The sequence below is a fragment of the Lynx rufus genome, unplaced genomic scaffold (genome assembly GCF_022079265.1).
Source record: "Lynx rufus isolate CCGP_SWC_20201006 ecotype Redwood Valley unplaced genomic scaffold, mLynRuf1.p SCAF_7, whole genome shotgun sequence".
In the NCBI taxonomy this organism is placed as follows: Eukaryota; Metazoa; Chordata; class Mammalia; order Carnivora; family Felidae; genus Lynx; species Lynx rufus.
In genome coordinates, this window is record NW_025814889.1 from 69,699,721 (window position 1) to 69,723,273 (window position 23,553).

At 35.8% G+C, this 23,553-nt stretch overlaps 1 protein-coding gene across 4 annotated transcripts in view; it reads right to left on the reverse strand.

Annotated features, from left to right (window-relative positions):
• YAF2 (YY1 associated factor 2) overlaps positions 1-23,553 on the reverse strand; it is a 75,922-nt gene that overhangs the window by 40,455 nt on the left and 11,914 nt on the right. Inside the window, exons 4-6 of one of the 4 annotated variants that reach the window (XR_006959709.1) lie at positions 11,214-11,285; positions 11,021-11,120; positions 5,377-5,926 (exon numbers count right to left, since the gene is read on the reverse strand). The exons of 2 other annotated variants lie outside the window; for them this stretch is intronic. Coding sequence is in view for 1 of the 2 variants with exons in the window: in XM_047065076.1 (XP_046921032.1) it covers positions 11,214-11,285 (72 nt within the window). In the remaining variant the exon portion in view is untranslated. Of the gene's footprint in view, positions 1-5,376; positions 5,927-11,020; positions 11,121-11,213; positions 11,286-23,553 lie in introns of those variants that run through there. One more of the 4 variants, XM_047065076.1, reaches the window with a different exon arrangement.

Genomic DNA, 23,553 nt, shown 5'->3' on the forward strand with positions numbered 1-23,553 from the left:
CTCAAATAGTATCCACTGGGGAAAAGTAGAGAAAAATTGATGGATTTGGAAATCTTTAAGCAAATAGGCATCTTAGAGAATGGACACCCAATCCCCATAAAGTAAGATGTGAGACTTCCCCATATAAAAAAGTCATCATGTAAGAAATCCTTCTGGCTCAGAGGAATGACTTTAAACCAGAAAGGAGAGGTCTGTTACCCTAATGGGGTAGGAGAGATGACAATGACAATAATGTATAATCCTATCTACAGCAGCCCATGCAGAAGGTCTAAGTCTGATATTCCAATAAAAAGCAGGAACCAATATTCTGATGAAATGTTTACAGGAAGGAAACTTTACACTTTATATAAAGAAATTAAGTAGACCCAGGTATCACAGAACAGTACAGAACTACAGAAATTGTCAAATGTAGGAATGGATAGTAGGATTTCAGGTTACCAATGATCAACAGTAAAGCTGAACACCCACAAACAGGTGAAGTAATAAAAGAAGAAAAGAAACTTAAAGCATCTTTAATGAAAAGTAACAGAAGGAGAATTATATAAAACCAAATGTTTTTTCAGATGCTCTAAGTCTGTGCTATATAATATAGAAGCCACATGTGAGTACTATGCACTTGTTAAAATTGCACTGGGGGGCACCTGGGTGGCTCAGCCAGTTGAGCATCAGACTTTGGCTCAGGTCATGATCTTGCGGTTCGTGAGTTCGAGCCCCACATCAGGCTCTGTGCTGACAGCTCAGAGCCTGGAGCCTGCTTCAGATTGTATGTCTCCCTCTCTCTCTTTGTCCCTCCCCCCACTCACATTCTATGTCTCTCTCCTTCAAAAATAAATAAACGTTAAAAAAAAATTGCACTGGTCCAAATCGCGATGTGGTATGAAAATAAAATATAAACCACAGTTCAAAGACTCCTATGAAAAAATTGTAGAATATCTCAATAATAATTTGAAAGGGTAATTTTTAGATGTGTTAGGTTAAATAAGATACAGCATTAAAAGTAATTTCACCTGTTACACTTTTTCAGTTTAGCCATGAGAGATTTTTATTACATATATGGCTCCCTTTTGTGGCTTGCATTATATTTCTATCGGAAAGTGCTATTAAAATTTAGTCATGCTTAATGTGAAGCCTTAAGTTAATGTAACTTTAAACATTTTCACTGAACTTAATATTGTTTGTTCCTCTAGTATTAAATTCCTCTTGGGTACATTCTAAATAAGATGATTTTAACATAAAGAACAATGACAGCTTACCAGACTGTCCAGAAAAGAGACTGAATCAAATTTCTGGGCAGAGGCTTGAGCCAGCAGGATTGTTCCACCAAATGGTAACCAGGCTCTTCACGTTATCTCTGGCAAGAGGGTTAAATAGAAAGAAAGCAGCCCTATGTACACATAGAACAAGATTTGACCAATAGTTTAACTAACTCCATCCACCACAACATGCTTTGTTTTAGGAATATTCTCAATTACAATCCAAGTGTTAAATTTACAAAGTAAAATAAACACTTTTCATTATGATTTATTCAAATTTACCCATTCTCAGCAATTTTTAAGATATTCACCTTTGCGGGGCACCTGGGTGGCTCATTTGGTTAAGCATCTGACTACTGGTTTCACCTTCTGTGATGATCTCATGGTTTTAGGAGTTCGAGCCCCACGTCAGGCTCTGCACTGACAGCGTGGAGCCTGCTTGGGATCCTCTCTTTCTCTCCCTTTCTCTCTCCCCCTCCCCTGCTCTCTCTCTCAAAATAAATAAATAAACTTAAGAAAAAAAAGATATTCACATTCGCCCTTTTGGAAAAGATTCTCACCTAACACAGATTCTAATTTGCTATCAAGGAAAATACACCTCTCTCACTAGGGTGAAAGCAAATAACAGTAACTATTTTTTATGAGATACTATGACAGACTTTAGAAGACACTGGGATTCTCATACTATAAACACTAATACCATTTCACAGTCCATGGTCCATCTAGAAATTTGAAGACAATATGGTTTTAGGAAATTAAGAATTTCATAAATAAGAACATAAACACTTGTACAAGACAGCACTGACTCAAAGAGAATACAGAAAAACAATTGTACTATCCCAGTATTAGAAGACTACTAGTTTTAAAAAAATGTACTGGACTCCGCACAATGAAAATAAAATTGGGGGTGCCTGGGTGGCTCAGTTAGTTAAAGTCAGAGTCTTGGGGTACCTGGATGGCTCAGTCGATTAAGCAACTTACTTTGGCTCAGGTCACAATCTCGCGGTCCATGGGTTTGAGCCCCACGTCTGAACTGTGCTGACAGCTCAGAGCCTGGAGCCTGCTTCAGATTCTGCCTCCCTCTCTTTCTCTGCCCCTTCCCTGCTCACACTCTCTGTGTCTCTCAAAAATAAGCAAACATTTTTAAAAAGTGGGGGGAAAAAAAAAGGGAGTCCAGCTCTTGATTTTGGCTCAGGTCATGATCTCACGGTTCATGAGATGGAGTCCTGGGTCAGTCTCTGCACTGGCAGCGTGGAGCCTGCTTAGGATTCTCTCCCACTCTCTGCCCTTCCCTTGCTCTTACATGCTCATGGGTGCTCTCTCTCTCAAAATAAACTTTAAAAAAAAAAGACTTAAAGTTATTAGAAATGAAAAGAAAATTGGATTTTAGAGATCCAAAATTTCCTACAAATTAAAATATTTCTCAAGTCAAAGTTCTTTAGCACAAAACAATTTAAGGCTTCATACAGTGTTCTTAGTCAAACTACCATAGACTTCTGGTAACCAACTGCAGAAACAGAACCAATGGAAGACATCCAGATGGCTAAGGAGAAATTTGGGTTCAGGTGCTAGTTAATTTGAGAGTGAAATATACCAGTTATTCACCAGTTAAGCACCCAGATTATCCTAAATTCATGAACAAGCTACGATCTCTGACCATTAGAGTTTACTCTCCGGAGTTTTGTAAAAGAACAGGGAATAGGATCACCACTGACATTTCACTGCCTGTTTCCCATGCCCCAAATCAGAATGTTTCCCCTTTCTCCTATTTGTATTTAGAGGGAAGGTGGGAATAGGGAAAACAAAAAGAAAACAGATCTGTACGTAACACAGTAAATTATAATTATTTATCTCTTTCCCTGTAAAACTTTAATTTCCTTAAAGAGAGAAGATGAAACCTATTCACCACCTCCCTATTGTTGGGACCTAACCCAGTGTCCGGCACTCATCTGCTATCTCAGAACTAAACTAAATCACAGTCCTTGTGCTAGGGCCACTGCTTTCTTTTTCTACTACAAACCAATATCAAGAATAAATGCAGATTAAAACAATTAGGTCAATCCTTCCAGTTTTTACTTTTGTAAAAATATACATACATTAAATCTTGGTGTTTAAAAGCTATAAATATACATATTCTTTAAGGAAAAACATGTAGTTCCATACAGCTTCCTTTTACCACTATCACTAAGATCTTCCTCTCCTACCAACCCTATCCAGAAGTGACTACCATCATGAATTTGATGTAAATGAGATCACACTGTACACAACGTTCTGCTTTGACCTCACATTACATTTCTGAGGTCTCCTTATTTAACTATATCAGAAGGCAGCATGGCATAGTGGACTATGGAGCCAGTCAAGTGAGATTCAAATCCTAGCTTTCAATCACAGCTCTGCTATTTACCACCTTTGAAAGTGGTAAGTTATTTACTTCTCTATGCTTCAGTATTCCCATATGTAAAATGGATATACTGATTGTACCAATTTCTGAGTTCTTATGAGGACTAAAATAATTCATGTTTATACATGCTTAAAAGAATTCCTGGGCATAGACAGTGTAACTTTTTTTCTTGAAATATAAAAAAGTCACGAATGATGATAATCTAAGCAGATTTGGTAATTCTCTATTAATATAACTATTTTATTTCTTATTTATCCATGCCTCCTATAGACAGACATTTAGATTTTTTTCCAAATGAACATCCCTGTAGAAATCTCCCTGGGCAAATGTGCCACTTTCTCTAAACTAATAATATCTTGAATACCTTCTGGATACGAGGATATGCACATTTTCAACTGTGTAACACTTACCCGATCCTGAGCTAATGGGTGAAAATTGATGGCTCATAAGTTTTTAATTTCATTTCACTGCAAATGAGACTAAGCATCTTTCCAGTTCATTAGCCATTCCAATTTCCTTTCCTCTGTTGTGAATTGCCTTAATATCCATTGTTCACTTTATTTGCATTTGTATCATCTGTCCTATTATTTTCATCTTCATATATTCTGGGCACAAATCCACTGAATATTGTACACATTGCACCTAACTCCCAGTCATGCCACTTATATATGAGTTAATTTGTGATGTATTTTATTAAACCTAAGGTTTTCTTTCTGAGGTAGTTGGATCCTTTATCTCTGATGTCTTTATCTTCAAAGGTTCATTCTTTTCTTGACTTGTTAAAGCCTCACACATCGTAAAGACACATATTCTTTTTATTTTTTTGATAGAGAGAGAGAAAGAAAGAGAGAGAGAGAGGGAGGGAGAGAGAGAAAGGGAGGGAGAGAGAGAGAGGGAGGGAGAGAGGGAGAGGGAGAGAGGGAGAGAGAGAGAGAGAGGGAGAGGGAGGGAGAGAGAGAGAGAGAGAGGGAGAGAGGGAAAGAGGGAGAGGGAGGGAGGGAGGGAGGGAGGGAGAGAGAGAGAGAGAGAGAGAGAATATGCACACAAGTATGGAAGGGGGAGAGAGAGGGAAAGAATTCCAAGCAGGCTCCATGCTCCATGCGGGGCCCAATGTGGGACTTGATCTCATGACCATGAGATCATGACCCAAGCCAAAATCAAGGGTCAGACACTTAACCACCTGAGCCCTGAGGCGCCCTGTAAAGACCTACATTCTTCTGTATTTTCTTCCTTATTAAACAGTTGTTCGTTCTTAGTGTAAAGTTGAAACAGAACTGTTTTCTGCATATGGTTTGAAGTAGAGACCTGTCTTCCCTCCCATATGGAAAACCAATTAAAGAGTTCACTCTGTTTCCCTGATAGAAAATGCCATCTCTAGCACTTACCAACTTTTCAAATATGTTATGAATCGATTTCTGAACTCTATTCTATTAATCTGCCTTTTCCTGTATTAAGACTATACTACTGTAACATTTTTTTTAACATTTTATTTATTTTTGCAAGACAGAGACAAAGCATGAGCAGGGGAGGGGCAGAGAGAGGGAGACACAGAATCCAAGGCAGGCTCCAGGCTCTGAACTATCAGCACAGAGCCGGACACGGGGCTCAAACTCTTCGAACCGTGAGATCATGACCTGAGCTGAAGTCAGATGCTTAACTGACTGAGCTGCCCAGGCGCCCCAAGACTATACTACTTTAAATATCATAAATTTATATTTTACTTTTTTGAGGTATAATTTACATAAAGTATACAGTTTGATTTTTTAAGTATTATACACCCTCAATGTGACCCAACCCAGATCAAAATATTAACATTTCTCATGCTCTAGAATGCTCCCTCCCAATCAGTACCATATTTCCAAGAAAATCACTATGCTGATCTCTATCACCATAGATTAGTTATGCTTTTTTTGTAATTAAGTAGGCTCCACGCCCAATGTGGAGCCTGAACGCACAAGATCAAGAGCTGCATGCTACACCACTGACTGAGCCGGCCATGCACCCTTCCTTCTACTTGTTTTTGAACTTCCTGTGAATGAAATCATACAATACGTAATATTTTCTCATTTCTTTTGCTCAACGTTAAGCATGGGAGATTCATCCCATGTTGTGTGTAGCAATTTATTGTCATTGCCATCCATTCTAAACACTGCCAAGTTTAAAATCAGTCTTGCTATCCAATGGCGCAATCCCCTCCTCATTGTTCTTTTTCTTCTTTCGGACCTGTCTTGGTTATTCTTGTGGCTTTACTTTTGTATATGAAGATCATTTTCTACAAAAAAAAAAAAAAAATCCTATTGGGATTTTTGTCTGAAACTATACACAATCAATCACAGAGGAGTAACTTTTTTAGTAATATACTTCCCATATAGTATATCCTGCCTTTTACTCATGTCTAATTTTATGTCCTTAAATAAACTTTGGGCACTTTACAGAATTGGCTGTAAAGGAGAAAGTTTTTATTATATAACTGGCTAGTGCCAATTTGAATGTTGATTTTATATCCAGTAAAATTAAATTCTATTAATAGTGTTAGCTTCGGGGGCTCCTGGATGGCTCAGTTGGCTGAGCAATCCAACTCTTGATTTCAGCTCAGGTCATGCTTCCCAAGGTTGTGGGATCCAGCCCCACATCAGGCTCTGTGCTGAACATGAAGCCTGCTTAACATTCTCTTAAGATTCTCTCCCTCTGCCCCTCTCCCTTGCTTGCATGCTTTCTCTCTAAAATTTTAAAAATAGTGTTGATTTTTAAAAAATGTTCTAAGGATATGTTCATCTCATTTTTCCTTTTTCAATTTTTTGGATTTCTTTCTCTTTTTTCTTATTAGTAAAGACATATTTGCTTATTCTTGACTTTAATGGGAATGTTGCTGCTTGAAAGAAAGTTTGAAAGACAGTCTTTACTGAAAGAAAAAGTTCACTTGTCATGGTGTGAGGGGTTTTTAAAAAAACATTAATGAGTGTTGACTTTTATCATAAACTTTTACTACATCTTTCAAGACGGTTCCCCTAAATCTTCTAAGTTACACTGATATAATTTTCAAATAAAGAATTACCCCTACCATATCCTAATTAAAATTTTTATTTATCTATTCATAAGGTTGCTACTATTTGGGCCATTTTGCATAAAAATAGAATTATCTGTTCCCCAAAGTATACGTGAAATATGATTATAAATATCACAATTAAAACTATTTCTCTGATACGCCTTCCCACCAATGAGAATGGCTAGAACAAAAAAGACAGATAATGAAAGTGTTGGCGGTGAAGGTATGGAAAAATTGGAACCCTCATTCGCTGCTGGTGGGAAAGTAAAATGGCACAGCCACTTTGGGGAAACAGTCTGGCAGTTCTTCAAAAGGTGAAACATAGTTATCATATAATCTAGCAATTCTGCTCCTAGGTACATAATCCAAGAGAAATGAAAATGTATGTCCACACAAAAATTTGTACACAAATGTTGACAGCAGGGCTTTCATAATAGCCAAAAAATGCAAACCAGTCCAAATATCTATCACCTGATTAAAGGATAACCAAAATGTGGTATATCCATACAATGAGATATTATTTGGCTATAAAAAGAATAAAGTGCACTGATACATGCTACAACATAGTTGGACCTTAAAAATATTATGCTAAGCAAAAGAACTGAATCACAAATGGCCACACACATATTGAATGATTTCATTTATGCGAAATGTCAGAGTAGGCAAATTTATAGAAGGAGAGTAAATCAGTGGTTGCACAAGGATGGAGGGTTTGGGGAAAACTGGGAATGACTGCTAATAGGTACAGTTCTTTTTGGGGTGATGAAAATATTTTAAAACATTGTGTTAATGTCTACAGAACACTAAAAATGCTAAAAACAACTGAATTACACGTTTAAAATGGATAAGTGACAGAATTTGTGGATTATAGCTCAATAAATTTGCTATTTTTAAAAACCTATTCCTCTCAGGGAAATTTACTGCAACTTTAATTTCTTTAATGATTTTCTTTACAAGTTTGGAATGATTTTTTTTCCTGGAAAATAATCAATTTCACCTGGTTTTTAAAAGTTTATATACATACATATACATACACATACATATATATATATAAGTGATGTCTTGTGATTCCAAAATTATAATTGCACTTGTCATTACATCTCATTTTATTTTTTTTATATCTCATTTTAAATTTTATTTCCATCATGGTTTTTGATGAGTACATCCAGAACTTAATCAACTAAAAAGAACCAGTGTTGATTTGAGTAAACATTGCTCTCATTTTTATTGTTGATTATCTTCTATTTCACCAAATTCTACTTGTGTTTTTATTTCCTTCCCTCCTTCTTTCTTAGCTTTTGTTTTTTGTTTTTTTTAGTTTTTGAGTTGAGTATCTGGCTCATTTATTTTCTTTCAACCTGATACATGCATTGAAAGTTACAAATTTACTCCTGAGGACCACTTGTCTTGTATCCTTCAAGTTCTGATACAATGCTTTTGTCACAATTCAGCTTTAATTATTTGACAGTTTAATTTTTTTTTTAAATTCTTGAAAATGCTTGGTCATTTTTTCTTCAATACCGCTTCTTCCTTTATTCCCTGTATCTTCCATTCCAAAACTCCAATCAGATCTATACTAGAGCTTTTCAATCCACCTCTACAGTGGCTTAGCTTTTCTTTCATATTTTTCATCTTTTTATTTTCCTGGTTGGTGTCCTGGAAGATTTATCAGTTTTAGCCTGAAATTAATAACTTCTGTCTTCAGCTGAGTCTAATCATTTTTTTTGCCCATTTATTGAGTTATTTTTATAACTAGCTATATTTTTTTATTTCAATTAGTTACTCCATATATCTCAACATATTTATTGCTTCTTGACTGTTCTTCTTATTCAAATATAATGCAATATGCTCTGAATGAGAAAAGGGGATATATTTTAAGCTAATACACTTTTATGTGAAATGTTCTTTGAATGTTATCCACTACAAAACTCTTCTTTAAAGAAAAAAAAAATCCACTTCTTAAAAGTTCTCTTGACTGCTATTCTACCAAATGTACCCCACTGTGCCTACCTGTATCAAGGCATGGAAAAAACAAGCTCTATTATTCCCATTTTAGAATGAGAGAAATTGAAGCACAATATGGTTCTTTTTAAAATACTTTCTCAACTTTTTTTTTGAAAAATATCAAAACCACAAAAAAAGTTGAAAAGTACAATGTCCTGCATACCTTTCACCTAGATTCAAAATTGTTAACATATGCCACATTTGCTTTATTTCTCCTTTTCTCCCTCTCTACATACAAATATACCACACATTTTTTTCTGAATCCATTTGTGAACCCATCGCAATATTTCACTTCAAAATTTTTCAGCATGTTATCTCTAAAGAATAAAGAACAAGGATAGTCTTAATATCCCATACTACTATCATACCAAAGAAATGATTAAAATTGAATAGCTTCTTACATGGATGTGCAGAAGCAAATTCAAAACAAGCATTTAAGTCATCTCACTAAATGTTCTTTATCTTGTTTTGTCTAAATGGAGCAGAACTGGTTCTCTGGTGAGATTCACACTCAATCTGTCATTTCCTTCCTTCAGTAACCCTGAATTAAATTTCATTTACTGCTTCTTCAGATAGGTATTCTTAAATCCAAGCATTTCTGAAAATCAAGCAATAATCTTCAAAGTTATTCAAACCTCAAAAATCAAGTACACTGAATTTCCGGTTTGTTTACTAACAGTAAATGAGTCTTAAATTGAGACAAACTAGTTAACTCTCTTAAAACTATACACTATTTTAATGTCCCACAGAAGTTTATAGTGTGCTAAACAATCATAATTTCACTCTTCCAGTTTTAAAAGGAAAAAAACTGTTTTTCTTAAGAACTTACAAACAGGACTGATAAGCCAAATGAACCTGCTCTACAAATAAGAAAACTAATGAATATATTCATGAACAACTCATTTTCTTCTATCAACTACATGAAAAACTAGTTTTTTAATGGGTACAACTTAAACTCAATCTCTGACGTTAGGAACTAAATAAGACTAAAAACAATAAAATCCTATCCTTGTTTTCAATGACCATACAAATCAGCTTAAGTGTTTCACGCTGGAAGGAACAGCAATACAACCTAAAGCTAATAATGTTTAAAGGTGAAACTGTCATACAGATGAAAATTATATCCATAATCACAGAAATGTTTAAGATAAAAAGATGTTTAGGATCAATCTACAATCAAATAATAGTTAACAGGAGTGTTTACTATGTGCTGCTAGGCACTAAGTATATCCCACGATTCAATTAATTCAATCCTCATAGCAATCTCATTTCTCCACTGAGGAAACATAGGTCACAGAGAGATGCTAGCACAAAAGGAATTATGTAAGGGATAGGACTTGACTTCAACCTTAGAGTACAGAAAAGTAGAATGAGGTCATTTCAAAAAATTGGAAAAGCACAAGCCCTAAAACATAAATATAACAAGTATCCAAGTAAGACCAAAAGAAAAGTTTCAAAGTGGAGAAATTAAGGCTGGATAAATAGGATGGGATCATAAGAGGTCTTACATACCTAGCAAATGGATGAAAATTTTATAAAACAGCTTGAATAGAGCACCACTACAGGCTCTTTATGTGTTAAAAGTGCCCTTTTAAAAAAGACAACCTGGTACAATACAGAATGAGAGAAATGAGAAGCAAGGTATTCTGTCCAATTCTAACATTTACATGCCAGTGCAATAAATTGTCTGATACCTATGGAACCTGAGAGTCCACAGTGAACCAACTGGGCCACCCATCACATCAATAAGGCCATCTATTATGAACAAGGAAGTAGTAAACAGAGCTGAACACACCCTGAATTATTTTCCAAATATACCTACAGTGAAGTTAAAAGGTACACTGAAAGCTATGTCAGTAAGAAATGCTACATAATTAACATAAAATTACTTTTGCTGCTCAGTACTATGCCAAAAGAATTTGGCCAAATTTGGCATAAGCATAACTTTTACAGTATAAGTATTTACTTCATATAAATGCAACATCACAAATAAAGGAATTTATAAAATAATTCAACACACAGCTTCCTTAAATTGCTTTAGAAGTATTACACTATTTACCAAAAGATAACAGACACATAATTTTTATAAAAAAACAACTATTATGTAAATGATACTCTTTAAATTTAACGTCACACTTATTCATACACCCATCAAGAACTAGGTATTTATCACTCATATAATAAATTCCACAAATCTACATCAAATTTACAAAAAGAAGCTATCTCAAACAACTTTCCTCTTGGTAATTAAATTCCTTCTAAAGAGAAGAAATGTGAGAAAAAAAATCTCAAATTTGCAAAAACTAGATTACTCACCAGTAACTTGAGTTATCCTATTGGGTCTTTTCCCTCACAGATCCACCTCTCTTGCCCTTCTGTCCAGCATGAGAATCTTCCTGATGGGCATCCACTGGAACTGAGGGGGCATGCAGTACAGACGTATATGTAAGAAAGCTGGGGGGAGGGGATTTGGGAGATGCTAGAGACATGCTTCAGTGCACTTGCTTACCTTCCTGAAATTGGAAATTTCAACGGTTCCTTGGTCCTCGAGGCATTCACAATAACTTCAAAGAATGTGGATCTGTGGAGATTACCCAATAGGAGAACTCCAGTTACTGGTAAGTGATCCAGCTTTTTCTTCTCTATCAGAATAAGAAGATTAATTTTATTTGAGATTATTAATACCCATAGAACTATAGGGGAAAGGAGTGTAAATTTACCAGGTAACTGTATATGAATGCACCAAAATAAACACAGAAACAAAATGCATTCCTGGCATTATCAGAAAGAGAAAGAAAAGAAAATACGATTTGAATGGTTTCATTTTTAAATTCCCATTATAATGGCAGCTATATCTTAATATACAAAAATATCAGCTATCAGACTATTCCATTTCACTGAAACAACACCATCACTCTTTAATATTAGTAAAAGTATAATTAGTTGATCAAAATCTGCCATTTCTTAACTAGTCATTGTCATTAGCCTTCACCAAATTTTGGTGTAGCAGCCACAGTGAACTACAATCTGTAAGACTTCAGATAAAAAGCATCAATAAAATTCCCTTTTCTCACTAAGTCTTTAAAATAGCCACTTACCACCAATAAGAAACCAGCCACACACACATATAGAAGTATGCCAGACCACTGATAAGAATGCTGATTTTCATTTAAATATGTGCACAAAGTAGAAATCATAGTTTTAACTGTTATACTTTTAAAATAATTGTCTAAAAATGGTCCTGTCATTAAAAACAAAAACCAACAAAAAACTGACTTCTAAAAAAAGGTCTTCTCAACAGAACTTTATTTTGAAGTTCACATGAAAATATTCTATTACCTTTAATTCAATACGTATTAATCAGGTAAACACTAGTTTCTGTTGAAGATAGAGATATATTTTAGTAATACTCCTCCCTCTTACCATTATGCTGCTAAATAATCGTCTTCTGCCCTCAAGAAACAAAGTTTTTATGTTTCTTAATTCTATAGAAACAAAGATAATGTATAGTTTTTCTCTGTTTTAAAAGTGAATAGGATTAAGAGGCGCCTGGGTGGCTCAGTGGTTAAGCATCCAACTCTTGATTTCGGCTCAGGTCATGATCTCATGGTCGTGAGATGGAGCCCCATATCAGGCTCTGCGCTGGGCATGGAGCCTGCTTGGGATTCTCTATCCCCCTCTCCCTTTGCCCGCCCCCCCCATAACAAAATAAAATAAAAATATTTTAAAAATAAAATAGGATAAAATGGTGTATAAACTCATCATTCAACAAAAATAAGTTGAACACGTAATTCTGATGAAAATCTTACATCTCACTCTTGTTATGATGGAATGTTTGCATTTGGTATAAGTCAACAGCACACGTCAAGATTTTTGCTAGATTGTTACTTAATTTGAAGACATAAATTGTCTTGTATATAAATTATATACTTTTTAAAATAAATCTGAGTTTTAAAAAATAGTTTAATGCATTTGTTTTTAAATGACCCATTCATACGAACAGGGCACTACACAGACCTCCATTTCTAACTGTAATACAGAGATGAATACCAAAAGGGTCCTCTACTTAAGTTTTCCAGATTCCTAGTTAACTTCTAGTACCTGAAGAGTACCTGGCATAAAGGTCCTATATGTTTGGATTAATAAAGTAGATACAGGTGCAATAATCCAAATATTTCAAACTTTTGGCATCATCTAGGATAAAAAGTATCACTAAGAACTAAATAATAATTCCCAGTTTTTATTTATAACAAATTTAGACTCATGAATTTAAAATAGAACCAACTGCATTTTTAAACTAATTTAAGAGAATTAGAATATCTTGAAAATATTTTAAAGTAACCAAAAGGGTCACTTAGAGACCAGCACTGAAAGCTATTTGTTGTTATCATGCCATTACCTCAACTAAGACAGATTTTATCAGAATAGCTTAGAAAAGTACTTCCAGAAATTAGGATGCTCTATTCAAAACTATCTTGTGTAAGCCCTAATAATTACAACACTCATTCACAAAAAGGTACTCCTTAGTAATTAAGAATCAAGTATTTCAGTAATGAAAAATCTATTCCATAAAATCAATCTAAACTTGTGAAAAAACTGCTTAGAAAAAAATATGGTAGCTAACTTTCAGTTCCACTACTACCCCCTGATTCGGACATTATATTTTAGCTAGAAGCAATTTAAATTACAACTGGTTTTGATGATTCCATGTACCTTATTTTCTAATTTTCAATTAAGATTTAAAATTCTTATGGAAATTATTATGGTTGTGGGAAGTTATTTACCATAAATCCTGGACTTGGAATCCTATAACAGCATAATGAAATTTAACATTATACACATATTCATGCATATTTAAGTGACACTACTGATGTTTCATATGTAAACAAACATTGGGGCATATGTGTTTGTATTTGAAGTTAGTCAAGTTAGTTAACATATAGTGTCCTTTCCCTCATTTAATCCACCATTTCCCACTATCCACAGAGAAACAAAAACAATACTATTTTCTCATTAATACAATTAATTTAAAATCAAAATGGCAAGAACTCTAGTCATCTGCAAAATAAGGATAACAACAAAACCTAGTTCACAGGGCAGTATTGGGAATTAAGTTAATGTAAATAAAGCATTTAGACCCAATGCCCAGAATCTAACTCTATACATCAAACTGTTGACATAATCATCCAGAAATGGTTTTCAAGTGATTTTATACACCTTTAGAGGGATATAGTCTACATAAGAAAACTACATAAAAGAACTACATAAATAAATTCTAAACTTAGAGATTTGTTTATAATAATTTCAGTACTATTATTTTGAAACTATATATATTTTTTAATGTTTATTTTTGAGAGACAGAGAATGAGAGAGAGAAAGAGAAGAAGCCACAGAATCCGAAGCAGGCTCCAGGCTCTGAGCTATCAGTAGAGAGCCCAACGCGGGGCTCAAACTCACAAACCATGAGATCATGATCTGAGCCAAAGCTGGACACTTAACTGACTGAGCCACGCAGGCGCCCCTGAACTAGATTGTTTATACTGCAAGATAAAGAAAATAAGTAATTTATGTTACTGATTAGGAATCACCAATTACAACATAAAAGCCGTAAGAACATGTTAATATCAAAACTCAATTCCAAATCCCACTATACACTTGCGATTTTTTAAAAATGTATATAATTTGGAAATAGTTAATAAAACATTCCAGGCAGCAATTAGTAAATAAATCACTATCACTATCAGATTAACTTAAAAACTATATCTGCTAATACTATAAAACCAGGCTTTACATTAGATTTACTTTAGTAAAGGAAGTTCCTCAACTTTACAAGTTGCCAGAAACATTTACACAAATTGTTTTCCATGTCCCAATACCTGATTTTTATAAGCTAGAATTTTACAACTGTTGACAAATTCTAAAACGAAAACATGAGAAAAACAGCATATATTCATGTTATTGACTGACATTTGATGGTGAAAATACTAATATTCAAATTGTTTGGAAGCTAAAGGAGAAGGATGGTAGCAGGTAAGATCTATCTCCCTAGAACCCCTGCTTTGGACAAAATAATTTCTCATTTATTTATCTTATATTTTGAATTTCCCCCCTATCTTTTCCTTCCAAGAAAGAATTCTGCAACAACAACAAAAAGTTTAAACTTTAAAGGATAGCGTGGTGGGTAACCTCTAAGACTGCCCACAATGATCCAACCAACCTCCTGGTATGCAAGCCCTTCTGTAATCTCCTCCCCCAGAATATAGGCTGGATTTAGTGACTGATTTCTCAGGAAGAGAATGTGGCAGAAGTAATGGGATATCACTCCCAATATTAGGTTATAAAAAGACTGGCTTCTTTTGGGGGCTCTCTCTGATACCTTGTTTTGGAGTAAACAAGGTGCCATATTGTGAGCAGCCCCATGGAGGGGCCCATGTGGCCAAGAAACTGATGTCTGGCCAACAGCCAGAGTCCTGAGGCCTGTCGACAGCCATGTGAGTACTTGGTAGCAGGTATTCTAAGGCCTGCTTACAACCACATGAGTGAACCTGAAAATGGATCCTCCCTCATTTGAGCCTGAGACCCTGAGCAGCCCGAATCACCTGATAAGCTGCTTCTAAATTCTTGACTCAGAAAGGAGGATAAGGTAATAAATGTTTATTATTTTCAGACAGTAAATTTTGAGGTAATTTGTTATACAAAATTACAATTTGTCTAAGTGCGCAGCAGCCCTGAAACTGGTTGCTATGTCTGCAAGCCTTTTTTTTTTTAACTGAATGATGTTAAGAACTAATTAATTTAGATATAAAGAAGTCTACGTTACCACAACCCCCAGAATAAAATATTACTCTACTGGCTGTCAAATAGCATCCCTCACTTCCTACCACCTCTTCTACTATGCTAAATATTAACCAATTGCCCAGCGACATAATGCTGTGTACTTTTTCTTTCACAACATTTTATATCTATTCATTCTTCCTAAGAATACCTTAATCATATTAATTAATCTTCAACAATATTGTGATCTTCCTAATTTAACAGATACCCCAGGTCCCTTAATTATGCACCACATTTTATAAACCATGTCTTAAAATGGGATACTTCCATAGACAGTCAGTATCATCTACTCTTTATAGCTTCTAGTACAAGGAAACATTTTCCTGATCCTAGTCCAAAACGTCAGGTGCATTATATGTAATCCTTTATTCACCAACTATAGTTAGTATCCAAGTTAACATACAAAAATAACAGCTAATGGTACTCTCAATGCTAACAATTATGCCAGCATGAAAATGAAGTCTAACTTTTACTGTAATTATGTCCTTTTTCTCAACTTTTGTATTAAAATTAACCTGACCAGACTCTAAGCCCTGCATTAGTTTCCAAATCAATTCTTAATAACCATCTCTAAAATGTGTAAGTGCATATTTTCTGTATAATCTGATTTTATAAAACAATGGCAAATTTTTCTAACAAATTCCAATATAGTCTGAAGTTAACACTGACAGTTTTCAAACTACTGCCTATATTCTAAATAATAACTTTGTTATTCAGCAGTCATAAAACCTGAATCATGAATCACATCAAATCCAATTTACTCCACAGATGACTATTACTTTATGAACCAGTTTTATGAAAAGTGCTGTGATTTGCCTGGTTGAATGATCAATAAAGATTGCTATGATTCACTCCTTCTAAAAACAGAACATAAAGGATTATTCAAACCATACATGCTCCCCCACAATTATACTATTACATTTACTTACCACTTAAAAAAAATTCTTGATACCAAGGTGGACCCAATTTTTTATATTAATTCTACTAACTGTTATAGCTACAATCAGGAGCTACCTGTAAAAGCACAGGCTTAATGATAGATTTTACTGGATAATTAGAGCATTCTTGAGAAAGTTAGTTACTAACATAATTTTACTCATCTCCTGAGCTACAAATATTAACTTCCTTTATTTAACCTGTAGGTACAATTTAGAACTACTGTAACTACCATGAAAAGCTTAGTACAAGCACTTTGCAGGATTATCTTGTTATAACCTAAAAAATAAATTTTAACAGTCATTAAAATAAACATTACACAGAATGCAAGAGAAAATTAAGATTCTATCTGAAGAACGACCATTTGACATGGCTCACTACATCCCCTCGTTTTGAAAACAATCTCTTCCCAGTTTCTGTAACATTATATTCTGCCAGTTTCTTACTGCCTATTTCTCTTTCTCCTCCATTTCTTCATCTTGGTGGACACAAAAAGGTCGTAACGTTTCTCAAGTTTCTGTCCTGGGTTCTCTTTTCTCATGCTATGCAGTCTATTCACTCCCTGATCTGTCTTACCTACTTCCATAACTTCAACTCAATCATGTATGCTTGATGACTATCAAGTATATATTCATAGCCCTGTCCTCCTTTGTAAGCTCACGCCCCACATATCCAACTGCCTCACAGATCTCCCCTCTCAGATTTCCCTCAGATACCTGAAATTCAACAAATCTAAAAGTGAACTACTACCTTTCCCCAAAACTGTCCCTCTTCCTGTTCCCTTTGTCAGTGTAAAGCACATTTACCCAGCTGCTTACCTGAGCCAGAATCCTGGGATTCATCCTTGATTCTTCCCTCTCTATAACCCAACTTCCTATCTCCCATAACCACCTCCGGCCATCCATCAAGTCCTATCAATTTGCTCCTAAATGTATCTAGAATCCATTCATTTCTGTCTCCCACTGATATTATCCTTGTTCTGGCCACTACTGTATCTTGCCTAGACCTATTGTAATGGCTTCCACTAAATGGTTTCCCTGCCTCTAGTTCAGATTTAACAAACAAGCATGACATTATGACAAAATAAAATGCTATTAGTTGTGGTTTAAAGTCTACATTATACTGATGGCAAAAGAAAACATTTTTAAACTGCTGAAAAAGCTGCACATGAAGGTAACTTTGGTTAAACGGGCATAATTAAACATAATACATCCAACTCACAGACTGATAAAATGAAGTATTATATAAACATTGCTTAAAAAACAAGAAATGGAAAACAGCTTAAAGCGGCAATCAGATACATGATAAAGAGTCTTTGCAGTTAAGCATTACCAATATCTATGCAAGACACAGTGACAGGCACTGGGAATTTTTATTACTATTTATAATTATCATCATAATTAATTAACTAAGAACTATGCTAAGTTCCTTACATCATTTATCACATTGAATCATCACCATAAAGCTGTATGGTTATATGGCTGTAAATGGCAAGGTGGGGATTTAAGCTGAAATAGGATTCCAGGACAAATGGTAAGGCGATTACAGTGATTTCTCCTAAGAAGGAGAAAGAAACCGAAACAAAATGATTTCAATACACTATGTAATTACAACCACCAGATTTTTGGATAGAATGCTTCAAGAATAATTCAAAGGACATTCATTCTGGCCTAGAGATAAAGATATATGCTTCTTGAGAGATGATGCTTGAGCAATCATAAAGACCAAAAAAGAAAATTTTGGAGGATGGAACAGTATGAGGCAGAAAAAACAACATAATATACAAGATGACAGAGTGGCCTAAAAAAGATCATGACCATGCTTTCTGACAATCCAACCCTGGAAACAGACTTACTTTTTAACTATGGCAAACAGTAAAAAATGTTTTTAACTGTTCAACTCTTAAGTCTATAAATACTGCTTACCACTATTACACTACCAAAGTGCTTTTTAGAAGTTAAAACTTTCACTGGTAATCCCCAAATGTTTATGTGACAAGTCACATCTGGTTACTAGGGGACACACCCCACCCCCAACAGCAGCAAGGAGGGGAAGAGAGGAAAGAGAAGAGGGAGGGAGGGGGAAAGGGCGGGTACATGAAATTGTAAAATTATCCCTGAAAAAATCTGTGGAAATGTTATCCTTTAATAGAAGACCCTTATTCTTATGTTCTGGTTTTGTCAGCTACCACATTTGAACCCACATGCTTGACGACAGGGACTGTTACACCCCTAACGGATATCAAGTATTATATCACCACTCATGTATTTGATGGTTTTAGCTAACATTTTCTGAGGACTTACTATATGCCAGGTACTGTCAAGTATTTTGCAAGACTTATCTCATTTAATCCTCACAACAACTCTGTGAGGTAGGTGTTATTATCAAGTCCATTTTATAAATGTAAAAACTGAGACTCAAAAGTTTATTAACTTTCACAAGGTCACACAGCTAGTAAGTGGTGAGATCAATATTTAAGCCGAAACAATCAAGCTCCAGAGTCCAAACCCTTCATCACTATACGACAGGGAACTACTGTAGGGGACTATGAAATACTGGAAAAAAAAAAAAAAAAAAAATTTTTTTTTTTCTTTCCATTATACTGAATACACCTAAAAATTTAAAACAAACATGTAGGAGCGCCTGGGCAGCTCAGTCACTTAAGCATCCAACTCTAGATTCGGCTCAGGTCATGATCTCACCATCGTTGTGGGATGGAGCTCCACATTGGACTCTGTGCTACAGCATGGAGCGTGCCTGGGATTCTCCGTCTCTCTCTCCATCCCTCCCACATGCGTACACGCTCTTTCTCAAAATAAGTATTTTTTAGAATAATAAAATAAAATAACATGTAGGCAAAAAAATAAAACTAGATAAATTTTCCTGCACCAAAAATATGTATAATGAAGTCCTACACAAGTGGAAGATGGAAAGATCACAATTAAACTGTCAATTACCAAGGAATATTACAGGAAAATGCCATGTGATCAGAGGCATTAAGTTTATGGAAAATTGGCGAGGGAATACTACCCAAATGTGATAACCACATTCATATAGATAATGGAATAGCCTTATCCATGTCACCAAAAAGTATAATTTGATGACATAATGAATTTAATATATTTCTTGTTATAAATTATACTGGTCATCACTCAACTAATTAATGATTATATAGCTCTAGGTTTTACCAGCCTTGGTCTTTGAAAACAGAGGAAAGGGGGCACCTGGGTGGCTCAGTCAGTTAAACGTCCGACTTTGGCTCAGGTCATGATCTCATGGTTCATGGGTTCGAGCCCCACATTGAGCCCCATGTCAGGCTCTGCACTCACAGTGCAGAGCCTACTTAGGATTCCCTCTCTTCATCTCTCTCTGCCTCTCTCTCTCTTTCAAAAATAAATGGATAAACATAAAAACACTTTTTTAAAAATCTTAAAATTTTTTAAAAAGAGCAAAGTGTCTAACAAGATGGGTGAGAAGAAAGGAAAGATAAAGGGAAGGAGGGAGGAAGAAAAGGCTTTTCAAGGGACAAACTTTTTAATCTACGCATCACTACACAAAATTCATTATTAGCTCTTGCTTTTGAAACGTGTGGCTAAGAAGTCCAGTCACAATTAACCCAGCCTATGCTGAACAGACAAATTTAAGTGGTGGAAAGCTAAATGGAAGGAACAGGGCAGTGGTTTCAAAAAAAACTGTTCCAATAGCAAAGCACCTTTAGGAAATAAAAGAAAACCTAGTGAATAAAGTATATAAGAGCATAGATGTCGTAGCTGAAGTGGAGTGTGGGAGCATGGAGCCCCACTTGGTTGTTCCTGCTGGCAGTCACTGAGATAATTTCATGAGATTTCAGGGCTCCAACCAACACAATTCAAAACCCCTGTGTTCTTCTGAGGGAAGGCTAGCTCATTTCTACCCCAAGAAACCTGTTACTTGATTCTAACCAGCAAAAACATTTTCTTACTCCCTTATTCCCTGCAACTTGCTCTCTCACAGGTTTCCCAAAGCCAGCTCTGAGTGAGCTGTACGGGTGAAGGAATGTATGGCTGTGTATGGATATCAGAAACAGGAATAAGAGGGAGGATGTGTTAACAGAGGCGGCATTTTTTGACATAAGAATTCATGAGGGAAGTGTTGGCCAGAGGGGGCACCATTAACAGAGACATACCCACGCTCACATGTTGTACACAAATACATGCTCATATACACACTCGTACATGCAATGCTGCCTCACACACACGTGCACCCCCAAAAGAAAGGGGAAAGCCCTTTGGAATAAGCAGTTCAAGTAGAATGAATACCTCAGAGCTTTGCCCACCTCACTGTCTTATCTTGAAAAAAACCAGAGCAGTGCTTCTTGAATTTTAATGTGCATATGAATAATCTATAAAATGCAGATTCTGACTCAGTAAATCCTTGGTGGGACTAGAGATTCTACATTTTTTTTTTAAGTTTTATTGATTAAGTCATCCCTACACCCAGCATGGGGCTTGACCTCACAAGCGAGATCAAGAGTCCCATGTTCCTCCAACTGAGCCAGCCAGAAGCCTAGAGATTCTGCATTTCTAACAAGTTCCCAGGAGGTGTCTCTGCCACTGGTCTTTGGAGCACATTTCAATAGCAAGGGCCTACAGAACAGAATGTCCCAATGAGTTCTGTATTATAATAGAGAAAAAATAAAACAAAATCCACTCAGGTAAAACTGAGAACTGCACAACTATATAAGCTAAAACAAATTCTTTTGGAGGATTCTCAGGACTTTCAATTTATTAAACTCTAAGAAGATAATGATACACAGTATTTTACCAACTTTCTTGGCTTGTTTTCAAAAGCATTCCCTACCACCAGTGTTTGTGAGGCCTACTGGAGTACAGAGAGAAGGCAAGATGAGAGCTGTCTTGGGAAGTCAGAGAAACACTCCTGATTTAGAAGTCTCCTCCTTTCTCCCATTCTTCCAGAGAGAGACACCTCAACTTCCCCTTTTTAATGCTAATATCCACTTGTAAAAAACAGAAAGGAAACACACGTTAGAAACAGCAATCTCTGGCTGGAGAGATGTTGTGATGAGCATTCCTATTTTCCTCTTTTTATTTCTTCAGTATCTTCCATGAACATGTAATATTTTTATCACCAATTACTTCCTTAAGAAAAAACTAACTCTACCCACCCACCCCCGCCCCCACCATGCTCAGGATATTTATTAACACTTGAAACAATTACTTTATTTAGATTTACAGAACAGAGAAAACAATAAAGATTTTCTAGTAAAGGAAGAACTGCTGGTGGAGTGAAGAAAATAAAGGATGAGAAAGAAGGCAAGCTAGGGGAAAAGGAAAAAAGGCAAGCTAGAAATGAGTATTAGACTTTGGGCCCTGGGGAGATCAAAGATAAACAGCAAAAAAGGATGGAAAAAGATCAAAGAAGACCAAAACAAAACAATTTTGCCTTCTCTGTCAATATACCTAGAGCTCTACTTCTTTTTTTTTTTTAAAGTATATTTATCTATCTTGAGAAAGAGCGAGAAGGAGAGGGAGAGGGAGAGGGAGAGGGAGAGGGAGAGGGAGAGGGAGAGGGAGAGGGAGAGAGGGAGGGAGGAAGAGAGAGAGAGAGAGAGAGAGAGAGAGAGACAGCATGAGCAGGAGAGGAGCAGAGAGCAAATCCCAAGTAGGCTCTGCCTTGACAGTGCTGAGTCCCACTTGGGGCTAGATCTCACAAACTGAGATCATGACCTGAGCTGAAATCAAGAGTCGACCACTTACCTAACTGAGCCACCCAGGCATCCCCTTAGAGTTCTACTTCTTAAACAAATACTTCTTTGGCATCTAATATTACCTACCTGCTGCTTTTGTTAAGTTGATCGTCCCAGATCATCCTATAAAGTATGATAGCGTGCAAACGAACCCTGACTGGACCACAAAACATGTAAAAATGAAGTGGTTTAACTCATGTCTAAAAATTACCAGTGAGCTGCATAAACTTTTTATCATACACATATAGTAATATACACACATACAAATTGGTTATTAATTATACTATTAATGATTCTTAATATTTGTGTCCCCCCCAAAAAGGGAAATAATATTTACTGGGATTTTTCCTCTAAGAAATATTGTGATATCAAAGTCAGAATATAAAGCACAAAAAAATGTTACTATAAGAGATATCAAGGGGCAGCTAGGTGGCTCAGTTGGTTAAGCGTCCAACTCTTAATTTCAGCTCAGGTCATGATCTCAAGGTTTGGAGTTCAAGCCACGCATCTGGTGCTGCACTGACAGTGGAGGGCCTGCTTGGGATTCTCTCTCCCCCTCTCTCTCTCTGTCCCTCCCTTGGTTACACTCTCTCTTTGTCAAAATAAACAAATATTAAAAAATATATCAATATGAAGTTTGTTAACAATTAGATGTCAAAAATAACAAAGTTAACATGGGGGAAATAATTGACTGTCATTTTGTTCTTCATGCATTACACTGCTACCCCAGTTTTAACATAAAATTCTTATATTAGTGGGGTGCCTCGGTGGCTCAGTTGGTTAGGCCTCCAGCTTCGGCTCAGGTCATGATCTCGTGGTTTACAGGTTCAAGCCCCGCATCAGGCTCTGTGCTGACAGCTCAGAGCCTGGAGTCGGCTTTGGATCCTGTGTCTCCCTCTCTCTCTCTGCCCCTATCCCCTCACGCTCTGTCTCTCTCTCCTTCAAAAACAAACATCAAAAAAAATTACTTAATTAAAAAAATTCTTATATTAGTTATAAGTAGTAGGTTTAACGTTAGAAATTATCAAGATGTACAGCGCTAGATCTATGTATACCAAATTTACAAGAAGAAATCCTTAAGAAGTTACTCGGTAGCAAATTTATTTTTTTTTATTTATTTATTTTTTAATATATGAAATTTATTGTCAAATTGGTTTCCATACTCGGTAGCAAATTTAAATGTTACCACAGCAAGGTAATAAAAGGGACTGGAAATCCAAGTATCTGAATCTGACATTAAATGAATCAGCTACTGACTTTAAACAAGTCACAATCTTTCCAGGCCTGTTTTCTTACCTGTCAGGAGGATACTAGGCTAGAGCCATGAGTTCCA